Source organism: Spinacia oleracea, chromosome 6 (genome assembly GCF_020520425.1).
Source record: "Spinacia oleracea cultivar Varoflay chromosome 6, BTI_SOV_V1, whole genome shotgun sequence".
In the NCBI taxonomy this organism is placed as follows: domain Eukaryota; kingdom Viridiplantae; phylum Streptophyta; class Magnoliopsida; order Caryophyllales; family Amaranthaceae; genus Spinacia; species Spinacia oleracea.
Window position 1 is genome coordinate 139705610 of NC_079492.1, and position 13498 is coordinate 139719107.

The 13498-nt window shown below is 35.3% G+C and overlaps 1 protein-coding gene across 1 annotated transcript; it reads right to left on the minus strand.

Moving 5' to 3' along the window:
* Window positions 1-1603: 1603 nt before the first annotated feature.
* Window positions 1604-5907, minus strand: LOC110778323 (V-type proton ATPase subunit E-like). The gene is made up of 6 exons (NM_001426327.1): window positions 5598-5907; window positions 5353-5453; window positions 3848-4004; window positions 3127-3320; window positions 2805-2904; window positions 1604-2254 (listed from the first exon to the last, which is right to left on the minus strand). The coding sequence occupies exons 1-6, from the start codon at window positions 5697-5699 to the stop codon at window positions 2219-2221; spliced, it is 690 nt and encodes a 229-aa protein (NP_001413256.1). The 5' UTR covers window positions 5700-5907; the 3' UTR covers window positions 1604-2218.
* Between the last annotated feature and the right edge of the window lie 7591 nt (window positions 5908-13498).

Here is a 13498-nt window from a genome sequence, read left to right on the forward strand (position 1 = left end):
AGCAAAGGTGGTTGTTGAAACTAATAAAAATAGCGGTTGATTTTGAGTTATTTGGTATAAATAGTTGTTCAATGCTCTAAGACTCTAAGTCTAAGTAAATGGATTTGGATTCCTAGTCCTTTTATAGTCATATAGTCATATACTCATAGTCTCATACGGCGTAAAATGGAGTAGGAATGAACATTTCCTGAAATTTACTTGTATATGAAAAGCGTGTAAAACATAAACTTATGCTATGTTTAGGGTTATTGACATAGTAAGAAACAAGGGTATGTATTAATTTCGATATTTTATGTTACAATGTCGTGTAAATATTAATCTAACACACGGAGTATATGGGTTATGATTCTTGTGAAGTGTAGAGTACTATAAAATATTGAATCATTGATGTTTGTGTTCGCAGTAAAATATACTTACTAATATGAATAAACTACGAGAGTATTAAATAAGACTCACAATTGTCCAAATTTCTACTCCGTATGATTTTTATAGGTGAGAAAAAATACAAGAAACCGCTCTTCTCGTAATCAGGATTCTATGATAAAAGATAATATTTCATACGTAGAACCTAGGCCCTAGCCGGAGGACTGTCCTAATCCAAGTTACCAAAAGCCATTTGATTAAGTAGTACTGTACTCTGCGTTGGAGTAGGATTTAGGAATGTGACTTTAGTCAATCAACATGGGTGGCGCCATCCACATGCTTAGTTGTATGCACAACTTGCATCATGGGCTCTCTATCTCAAAGAAACGCCAAAACTGAGAGACAGGAATACACATTTGAATCATGAATCAACTCACAGTCGCACATTTTATTTATTTAAGTAGCTCCATAGACGAGACATCTTTTATCTTTTCATTTTCAAAACGCTTTTGGTAGACGTTGTGGACTTTCCATTGCCCCAAAAGTTTTCATCAATAGCATCAGCATCAGCATCAGCTGTTCTTAGGGATCACAAGTTCTAAGGGTATACGAGTAACTGTTTTTTCTTTTCCTTTTTGAGGAAAATGAGGACAATCGATCATAGTCACCTTCATTAAGAAAATATAGATTCAATCAATCTAGTAATCTACCCAGGCCAGAATCACAATGTGGTCCCCGCCGAGAAAAAAACAGAATCATAAGTTGGTAAGTTGCAGAATCTTGTTTTCTTTTTTACTCAAAAAAAACGGAGTAACTCCGTAATCAGCTAGAGTACAGTTACCTAATCACTCTACGAGGCTGAGGGTCATACACACATCAATAACTACTCCGTAATCGTTAATATCAACATATTTACATAGTTAAGACAGACCTGAAGAAAATAGGAGACGTTTCGGGGAGACAGAAGTGTAAGGCTAAAAGATGGAGACATACCAAGTATATATTACCAGATGTTCAATCCTATTCAACACATTGCTTAAAAAATGTTTGACCTCAATTTTCAGTTCTGAAAACTTCACTTCACTTCACTTCAGACCTGGTTAGTTCAGTTTATAAAGAACACACCCAAAACGGGAAACAAAAAACATGAACTTCAACTCCATTTATACTTTAATTCATTTTCTAGCCATCAGAGTCAAGAGCTAACTGCAACCTCGATAAAATTCCAGAACGAATGCACCCAAAACAGAAAACATCAACTTCAATTCAATTATTATAGCTAAATACAATGTTCTCATCTCCTAGCCATCAAATTCAGGAATCAGGAGCTAACTGCAACCTCTGTAAAGTTTCATCACTAGACAACATATTACTCCGTACTCTACAATGCACCATCAACTGTTTTATTGCCAACCTAAAAACACAGAAAAGTACGATAAAAAGAAAACGAGCATGCACAAAGCCCAAAATAGAGGAAGGCCTTGTGTTCAACAAATTAATGTTCCATATTTCCATTCACAGTTCAAAGACTATACGAAACTTACAAAAACTAATGAAGGAAAACAGCTTTCATCTGAAGCTGACATTTATTTGATCCATGATCAGTGACCATAACCTAAGCAGGAAAAATAAGGAATTCAATAAGTCCGATTTGATGTATGTATGATCAACATTCAATAATACATAAAACACTCATGTACTTTACTAATCAACATAATGTCTCTCAAATGGATAAATAGAATTTGTACTAGTCTCACAGCGGTAAACAAATTGCTGACTGTGGTCTGTGACCATATCCAAAATCGTAACAGCCGCAGTAACAAGGAACATACGAGTTTCTCCTGTTCACAGATCATTATGCAGCGGCAACAGCAAAGAGCTGCTTGCGGATCTGCAATAGAAAAAACATACAGATAAATCGAGGAACATATTTCATTTCTGTTACCACTTTTGTGCAAGAAAAATGCATCATGACAGGACCATTAAGAACTCAGGAAGAAGGGAAAATAGCCAGAAACACTTCATTTCTTTCCAAAAATCTACTCCTAGTTCCTACCATCCGGAGTTCATCACATACGGAGTACTATTTAGGTGTCTAAAAAAGTTGTCACTTTTCCTAAATCACAATGGTTTTATAGTACACGGGGTCTGAACATGGGATGATGACAGACATAACACGTCTATTACGCAGGGTTTTGTATTGCGCAACAGTACAAACATGTCGATTCTTGATTTTAAGGGGTTGTGACAATGTGACAAATAATTCCAGAAAAGGAGGTAGTTTCCGAGTAGTGTTGATTATGTATACGGACCAGTTACCCACCATGACAGACAGTGAAGCTCCACAAGCCATGGAACTGTTCACAATAGTTTGAGAATGAAAACTACTCCGTACATCACAAGCACAAAGCATTACAGATAAGAGTGAAAGCATAAATCACCTGAGGAAGTTTCTTCCTGAATGCGACCTCCAATCTTGCATCAAGAGTGTTCTCAAACACAATTTTGCCATCTCGAGAAGCCAGAACGACACCTCCAGAGCTAGAAACAAGACGCAATACAATTACACCACTTGTGCAGTAATTATACAAAATGCAATACAATTATGATAAAAAGTGATTTCAATCAAAAACTTTTCAGTGACAATTCGGCAACAAACCTACTTAAGTCTGCCTACAAATTTCAAAATGAAGTAGCAACATCTTACACAGCCAAATCAACTTATTCCATCCCAGAGTTGAAATATTGTAAATGTAAACTTACCAATGAAGACCATGTTCCTTGTGATGACTAGGACCAGCTGGGAGATGGATGCTGTCAACAATTATCTCAGGAGTGTGTACTTCTGCTTTCTCTGCATATTCTTCTTTAGCTGAATTAAGAACATGCTCCACCAGGTGCACATCATCCTCTCGGCAGCGCAACAAGACACCAGGTTCTCTCAATCTAAGCAAACTCTGGAAAAGGAATATTTTCACGGATCATTTCAGCCCGCACTATTTCAATTAAAAATAAACATTATAAATGTAGCTAAAAATCACAGACATTATCTTTTAACTGCCAACAATCACCTAGCTAAAGAAGTCATCTACTTTATAATTAAGAAGCATTCAAGGGATATAACAGGAGATGACTTCATTACAGCTCAAGTACAAGTTCAACTAATCACTTTAGACAAGGAATTCCATATACCAGCAGAAAAGGACTGTGAAAAACTCATGGCCTATGTTACTCGGACTCCTCCTTTGACCTCAAGTACCCGTGTCGGATCCTCGACACTTGGACATGGGTATGGACACTCCGACACTTCATTTTGGTCTAAAATTAAGGAAATTTTCCTCAATTTAGCCGTGTCGGGCAGTTGGACACGTACCCGTATCCGACACTCATACCCGAGTCTAAGTAACATAGCTCATGGCAGCAGACAGGGTATTCCATTCAAGTCAATAATACAAGACTAGACAGATGGAAAATATCAACTAACCTGAACAACGAGCTCTTTCAAAAGCCTTTTATAATGATGATGGTCACCACTGACACGGAGCAGCTCTTTGGCTGCTTCTTCTTTCATGGAGTTAACTAAGTCGTCTTGCGCTTGAAGGACCTTGATCCGAGATGCATTCAGCTGCATGGAGTACTCTCTGCCAAACGAAGCAAATAAAAAAGTGTTAATTGGACTAGCAGTTTCCTCGGATAACAGCACTCCTGACTAAACTATGCTAATTCTGGTCATGCAGACTGCAACACATTATCAGCCTCTACCTCCATATTAAGCATGCACGCACATACAAAAAAACCAGACATACTTTTGGTTACAACTGTACTATAATTATTGTTTACTTCTAATAAAAACATTTACTTCTTCTAACTACTCCCTCCGCAGTCCGCACCACAATACATCTCACACTTGCCTTTTTCTAACAAAACTCCCATCACTTCTCCTCTGCGTCCTCTCTACATCCCCACCGTCCCTTACTTTTTCTCTATATATCCATTATTCTAAATATCTGTACCAAAAAGCAAGTGTAATTGTATTTTAGATCATAATTGAATGGTAATTTCTTTCATGAGTGTACGTTTATCCGCTCAATTGATTGTTAACATTTGATAGTATATTATTTTACCAAAAAGTAACATATAGGATTACACAGCAAATGCAGCAGGGCGTATTTCACACAATTTACATCCTGGAAAAGGTAAAATAATGCTGATTGGAAATGACTCCTTAAACTAAATATCCCCATGTGAAGAACTAAGCAAATCACAAAATCCAGCACAATGATTTAACCAATCAGTCAATCCACCAATCTCTAACTTGATCGATCCACAATTGACAAGAGAAATAAAAGGTGTAAGTCCAAAATTTTATCCAATCAAGCAAATTTTGATCTAAAAATCTGACAGGTACTCCCAATCAAAGAAGAATCAGAATCCTAGAGGTTTATGAGCTGACATGTGACATCTTAATAAAAGATTCTAGTGCGTAAAGGGATTCTTCCGTTCTTCCTGTAAAATTATACAACATTAAAACAAACCTGACCTTGATCTTAAAGTCTAGTTGAAGGGAACTGATGCATTAGCAATCATAGATCGACGCAAGGATTTCAATCAAGAGACAAGATATAATATCACGCCAATGACTATTTCAGATGCATTTTGAGTCAAACTAATCCTAATACAGCGTCAAAAGCAATTTCCGCCCCTATTTTCTTCGATTATCACTGCGTTTCATCTGGATCAAAAATAAGTGATTTATGAGGCAATTGAATTCACTTGGATCATCAAAACACTATATACACCACGTTCACCCTAAACAATAGCCAAACTTATGCATCCATAGCCTTTAAACTAACCTAGCATCCATAATAGTCAATGCTTCCAATCATATCACAAAAATCAAAGTTTAGCAATAGCATAGTCAAAGTAACAACCTGAAATTAAGCAGCGAATTAAACAATTCAATTGATAAACAGCAAGAAAAAAAATTACATTTTCCGGCGAACTTGAACTTGCTTCTCCTTGCGCTCGTACTCTTGCCTGATCTTCTTCTTCTCCGCTTCAACTAACTGCAACTTCTCAATATTGAACTCCTGCAAGCCAAAAATCAAAAAATCAACCGAATTCAATCAATCAATTTCTCCAATCACAAATAAAAATTTACAAATCAATAGGAAAAACTCTACAATTCTAAATCTCAATTAACAAAAAAATCAAGCAGAAATCATGAGATTTACCTCTTCAGCAGCGACGGAGATCTCGTTAGCTTTCTCCTCCGCTTCTTGGCGGATGAATCTAACCATCTGCTGGATCTGCTTCTGAACATCGGTGTCATTCATCTTCGGATCTGTTGAATTTTTCTCTCTCCTACTTCGATTCGGTGAGAGAGGAAGATGAAGATCAGTTCTCCTTCAAAGTGTCGATGAATGATTTCTCTTCTCTCTGGTAGTAAATTATTGGGGGAGAGTTTGTGAGTCGGACAAATACTGGTGATAAGAAATTTGCTGGAGAGAGAAAACGGAAAAAATAAAAATAAAAATAAAATAATGAGAAATTGGGTAAAAGAGTGAGCTGGCACGTTGGGGAATATTCACGAGGGTGTTTGCTGTTGTAATCTGGGTAAGTGGTTAAAACTTTAAAATATAAAAGGAAACTCACATGAAATTTCAGGCTTTTTGGCTTTATCAATCTACCTTCTTCGCTTGGACTTCTGTTTGTGTTTGATCAGGGAGGTGTCACAGTGTTAATTACTTAATTTTAATACAAACTTTTGTATAAGGCGGTACAAACTCGTGAGATGTTTAATTATTGAGTGTTTAAGGATAATAACGTTTAAAAAAATTAAAAAAAATGCTCCCTCCGACCCTCCGTCTCGGAATAATCGCACTCACTTTCCTTATAAAGTCGTACCGGAATACTTATATTGTTTCTATAAATGACATATGTTTCTAATTTTATATTGTTTCTCTCACTTATCTAAGGTCACACTTGTATTCCTAACCTCTAAAAAACATCCAAAAAAAAATCACCCCACCCCCCACCACCATCAAAAAGTTGATGCATCTCCCACTAACTATATTAAAAAAAATACTCAATATTAACTACCATCTAATTAAATAATAAGTCAATTAAATTGTCATAAATGATGTGACGGTCAAACCGGTGCAAGTATTCCGAGACGGAGGTAGTATACAATAAAAGTTAGGATAATCTTCTCTCAACATTGTATCCTAACTTATCTAAAGATATAAAATAAGAAAATTTATTATCTACGTATGGGACAACACAAATTCTTATTTACATGGGGTGTACGATAAATATTGTACACCGAAATTATAGTTGACGTAAAATGCTTAAAAGTTACCTTTATATATGTAAAAGTTATCTATTTTTTTAGTGATAAGTTTTTTCATTTTAATAAAAAATATTTCTTCAAAATCAGATAATGTATAAAATTAATCATTTAACACTTTAAAATGCTTATCTGTCAATTTTCAGAAAGATCGACTATCATAATTATTCAATAGTAATTGTTTGACACATGTATCTTCCACGGGCAATGACTTTATCACTGTAAAATATTTATGATCAATAAATTATCACCTTCAATGAAAACATGTCGTATATTTTTTTTCGATGGCTAATATAAGACCATTATGAAGAGCTATTGCTTCAGCAAGAAGTGTAGAGGAGGTTCCTAGATTATACGTTCGACTAACAACATTATTTCCTAGGTGGTCCATAATTACTACACCAGTTGTTCCAGAGTTGTTACGCACTGACTCATCAAAGTTAATTTTCACAATACTAGGGGTCGGAGGTGTCCAAGCAACTTTCATGATACATAGAGACTTCAAAGCAGTATTATTATTAGTGTTATCATCTAATGAATCAAGATATGTACGCATATTCCATTCAGTAAAGATCCTAAAAGCTCTACTACATATTCCTGACGATGAGACAGGAGATTGTCTGAAAATGTGAGCATTACGTGTTTACCAAATACTCCAAATAAAAGTTATGATATTTTTATCCAGTGAGATTACGTTATTATAGAGTTCACGGAAAAGAGTAAGGACAGATCAAAGAAGCTAGCTTGAAGATTAGTGCCAAGCCATTGAACTGAGGCGTTTGTATCCCAATATTCTCTAACAATGGGACAATGCAGAAATAAATGGTTGCGTTTCTCTTGAAGTAGCATAGAAAGGGCAACTATTATGAATGTTAATATGACGATATATAGGACAAATTATCCCGGGTAGGGAGACCTTTATGCAGTAATTACCAAACAAAAACTTTAATTTTGGGGAAGTATATCTAGCTTCCATATCCAAGAAAAATCTCATTTAGAGGGTGAATAAAAATTACGGGCTAGTCATTTAGTAGATTTAATCGTAAAATCACCATTACTAGAAAAACCCCAACAAGTTTCACATGGTAAATCATTTACTGGTAAAGAAATTTCTTTGATAGTTTGCACAACAAAAGGTGGCAAGAGCAAAGATAGGGCATGAATATCCCAAGTTCGGTCATTTGTGATTAAATGATCGATTGTAAGATCCAGATTTTGGATTATTGAAATATCTAAGTTCAAATAGTTGACTAAATTGGTAGAAAAACACCAATTGTCGAGCTAGAAGAGGACATTAGATCCCTAGCTTATTTTCCACCCGAGCCCCTTGAGAAGAAGGAATTTGGAGAATTTTTGTTCCAAATCCAAGAGTCCTTTGCCTGAGGTTTACATTCAAAAAAGGTATTATGTTGCAAATATTTGGCATGGATAGTCTGAACCCATAAATTATTATGATAAGAGATTATCTTACAACTTAACTTTTCCAAGAAAGCAGAGTTAATGGCTTTCGTTTTTCGCCCAAATTTATAGAACCCTAATTGGAGCGGACTAAAATTCAATTGGAGCAACAGTAGGATTCAATTCCAGATTTGCAATTCTGAGAAGATTAAATTAGTCAGAAAATTGAAATTAAATGAATCCATCATCTGAATCCCTCTTTTATTTGAATAAATCAATCAGAAAATTGAAATCAAATTGAAAAGGGGTAAATTACGATTGGAATTGTAAAATACTCACCATTATTGTTTTGGAAACTTCTACTTTCTGGATTCGCAGCCGGAGTATCCTGGAAAGGAAAAATCGACCGAGCTTGAGTGACGTTGTGTTGAATTTCTGAGTAGGCGGAAGCCATTGAAGAGCAGATTCGAAAGGATTGAGAGAGAAAGGGAGATGGAGTTGATAGTGAACGGACGTGTGTTCTGGGTAATTTTAGGGCTTGGAATCAAAGTGGTTTAATTAGGGGGAGGGTATTACCGTCTTTTTTTTGGGGACACGAAAAGTTAATTTATTATTTTAACCTCAGCTGTTCCTTTATATAATAGAGATAATAGAGGTTTATTTATTTATTTTTAAGTATGTAACTTTTTAAAACCTTTGCAACAAAGCCAGTGTTGTTAACTTCTCTCCAACAATAACCCTTCAAGCTATGAACATAAATTTTACTACTACAACTGAACATAATACCCTTGTAATCGTCGTTTCTGTTATCGAAGATTTTGTTAAATCCTTGATCTTGACGCAAGAAAAAAACCCAACGTGATCTTGATTTTGTTATCGTTGCAAGACCCTACCTAAGAGTCCCAACGTGATGTTGGAGGCAAAGGTAATGCGACGACTGGTGAAGATTCAGTGAGAGAGGCCAAATCTACCGAGTTTATTGATTCGGATGTAGAGTTTATTCTTAAAGTCGGACGATTGAGAATGACGGGAGTGAAAATTGGTAAATTCGCGATTAAAAATTAGGGTTTGATAGTATTTGGAAACATATTTGAAATGAACCAGTGATTTAATTTGTAATTTTGTCAGGATTTCAGTGACGATTATGTATGTGGGAACTTTGCCCATCCTGGCTTGTGTCCGTCTATTGAGAAACACAAAATACGGAGTATTATGTTAGAATAAGGTTCATATTAGGAATATAGTATCGTAACAACTAATAAGTATTTGGTTAGGAGTCCATCGATCTGTGGGTATTTGTATAAATAGCTAACGATAGTTAATGAGAACACCCATTAACCTCTCAAAAGAAAAGAAGAATAAGACACCAATTAAGCTAATCAAAGCTATTAATTAGGATAACAACAATGGTTTCTGATTGGTCAATGTTGGTTAATGATCTACTTTGTAAAATAGCATTGAAAGTAGATGATGCAGAAGACTTGATTTATTTCTCAGCGGCATGTTGTTCATGGCGTCATGCTTATACTATGGTTAAAAGCAAGTGGACCGCAAAAATGCCATGGTTGATGTTAACGGAGAAGACCAAACATAACCGTAATCGTCTTCGTAAAATATATTGTCCTAGCAAGAAAAAGTGTTATCAATTAAAACTCCCTCAAACTTTTGGGGCTAGATGTTGGGGTACATCCTCTGGTTGGATTGTAACAAGTGATCTTAAACTAGAGTTGCATCTATTTAACCCGTTAACTCAGGTTCGCATTCGCCTCCCTAACCCTCCTAAATATAAACTTGACCTACATCAACTAAGAAAGTTAGGAGTATGTGTATGTGATAGTCTTGCCAACAACAATAACGACGTTGTCAAAGAAAATGAAATTAATTTTGCGTGGGAAAGAACACGTCAAGTGGAAAAGTTAATTGTTTTAGGAGACGACAAAGACGATTATGTTGTTGTGGTTATATATAGTGCTGCTATGGGCCGCGTAGCTTATATAAGGCCGAACGATAAAGCGTGGACATTAGTTACAACGCCAGATTCGACTCCCCCATATTGGTCATGTGTAGCGTATAGACCTGGTTATCGGGCGGGGCGGGTCAGGATCGGTGCGGATCAAAAGAGGGTCGGGTATTGAAAGGTTTATTTTTAGCGGGTCGATAATGGGCGGGTCATTAGTGGGCGGGTCAATAAACGAGCAATGAAAAATGAAAAACAAAAGAGCCATGTGCAAGTACAAGTAAATACGAAGCTATACACGTAATTTTTTGTATCATTACTATTTTAATTTTCAAAATAATTGTAGTATAAGTTTGACCCTATAATGACCATGTCCAATAAAGACCCTGTCCAATAAGAGCTCTGCCCAATAAAAGCCCTATTAACTTGACCCTAACCCTATAACCATTGGACTACCCCGTCCAATAACCATGTCTAGTAGCGTATGATGTTGTGCGTCGCGGTTCACAAATTCTGATCTTATATGGTAGTGGTGGGTTAGGGTGTTTCGACATTAATGATAATAAGAATGTAGATGATGATCAAGTTCAAGGCGGACAATCTGTAACAGCCATGGAATATGTGCCTCCGGATTTGAAACGTATGCAATGGATACATATGGGGCATCGTACTCTATACTTGGTGGAGGCGTTTGATGACATTCTTATGCTTCTTCGTTACTCCGTATAAGTTTACCATGTGGGATGGTGTGAATGATCCTCCTAATGAAGAAGATATTGTCTATGATCCTCCTCCTAATGCAGATATTGATATTGACTTTGATCTTCCTAATGAAGATATTGTCTATGAAACAGTAGATATTGAAGTACACAAGCTTAATTTTGACACAAAAAAATGGGATGAAATTAAAGATATAGGTGATGTCGCATTATTTGTGGGAAATAATTGTTCTATGGCAGTTCGTGCATCAGATATTCCTAATTGCAAACGCAATTGTATTTATTTTACTGATGATGAGGTGTCTCTCTGGTTTAGACCCAAACTTCACGGAGGACATGATATGGGAGTTTTTCATCTAGAGAATGATGAAATTGAAAAGGTTTATGAAGGAGATGATATACATTCAACATTCTGCCCTCCTTTATGGTTTTTGCCTAAGTTTTAAATTTTGAATAGCACCATCCACCTCCATCAGAGGAAGTATTTGCGCATATCAGATATGTATAGGCAAATACATATCAGAACAAAAGACAAAATAGGAAAAAGGACAAAAAAGAAAGTAAATGGTACTTTTTAAAACAAAAATGGTACTTTTTTTTACAGAATGATACTTTTTTTTTACAGAACGGTACTTTTTTAAACATGAATGATACTTCTTTTTTTGTCTTTTAGCTATTTGTCTTTTAGTTGATATGTGTGTTGCCACACATATCAGATATGCGAAAAAACAACCTCTCATCCATCATCCCCTCGCCCTTTTTAAGTTTTAAATCTTGAAGACAGTTCTTGGTTGGCTTAAGAACTCGAGTTTATTTTCATTTATGTCTCAGAGATCGATATCTTAGGTAAACAAATTTCCGAGTGATTGCCATGAAATTCTTGAAGTTCCATTTTACATACCTTGGTTACTTTGAAGATTCAGCTGTGAGCTTGTGAGTTGTGACTATGGGCATTTTTGAGGCTATCATTTTGTCTTTTAATGGCTTGCAATTTAAATGGTATGCATCTTCTCAAGTTGTTTTCAGTTTAGAAAGATTATTGTCGTCAAATGGGTTGGTTCCGTGCTTCTATGGTTTTAGGTTTTCTGGTGGCTTGGTTTTCATGGAGCTTGTTCGTTTATACGGCTTTTTTGAGGAAGTGTTTCAGAAGATGTTCAAAAAGCCAGACCTAATGTGCAATATTATGCATTTTCTATATAAGTGTAGATTTATTTATTTTTGGTTTATTTATGAATTGGCTTGTTGGCTCATGATTATCTTTCTATTTTATTTTAGTCTACTCTATTCTATTCTAGTCGTCGAGTTTATGTTGATCTTTCTATTTTATTTTACTCTATTCTATTCCAGTCTTCAAGTTTTAATGTGATAAAGGAGATAATCAATGCTTTTCTAAAGACTTGCTTGGATAAATTAGCATTTGCGTAACATTATTTTATTTGTGTATGAATGAGAATTTGCCTAATTATTGGACTAGATCAAGCTTTCATTTTGTAAAGCCAAAGAGAGAGTATGGATTTACATACTCCATTCAATGTTTTTTCAGTCTTACGTTACAATGTTGCATTTGAATTAACATTCAGCCTTGCCTCCACTATAACTAGTATTTTATGCACGCGATCCGTGCGTGGATTTTAGAAATTTTATTGTGCCTAGTATTTCATGCATGCGATGCGTGCGGAATTTTAATTTTATTGTGCCTAGTATTTCATGCAGGCAATGCGTGCAGAATTTTACAAAATCATTGGCAAAGTCCATATTTTGCGATATTGAGGTCATACAATACTCGTAGCCTTACATGACGAATTATCGAATCGTATGACCAATTAAAGCTATTAAAAAACTTAACGTTATTTTTATACAACTAACATATCCCATCGAAAAACCAAAACTGAAGTACTGAAAGTAAAGTTATTAAACATACAAAATAGTAAGTATCACTTTCTTCTTTTGCTTGCAATATATTTGTTTAACCACATGCACTCCTCCGCCCAATCGAGATGCAACAAATAACCAACCGTATACGAATGTTCAGGATTAAAAGCTCTGTTTCCGAAACATGAAAATACTTTTTCCATCACTCGATTACGTCCATTAGGCTGCATGAATGTTAAAAAATATATTAAGATGTAAAAACAACATGATCGAGTTAATTATAAAAAAAAATTATCTTGTTAGAGTATTAGATTGAAACCTGTTGAAAACTGATTTTATTTCAGTAGCTAAACAACCTAATTTAAATATTTTATTTTGTTTCCTTTTTCTTTTCTGCTAAAACAAAAATTTCAATTTAAAATAAAATAAAAAGGCAAATGAATTAGTAAATTAAAGTAAATATTTTATTTTGATGCTTTTTATTTTTATTTTCCGCTAAAATAAAAGTCTATTCATTTTCGTTTTAATAAAGTTCGAAGAACGGACCTGTAATCAAACATAACTTGTCAAGTTAATAAGAGATAGGGTCTTTTCGGAGAATGGGCCGGCCCATTTCGTTCGGATATGTTGACAATAGGGTCTTTTCTTTCCAAATTCTAACCCTAATTTATTTTTGTTGCTCCTTTCTCTCTCATTCTTATCTGCCGCTCTCCTCTCTCTCCTGAACATATTAGATTTTTGTTTCTCTTGCTTGCTATCACTCCGTTCTCTCTCCTCATTGCTACTTTCCTTCATTTCTCTCCTCAGAAAATGGTTTCTCATATTATCCCTCCTTTTCTC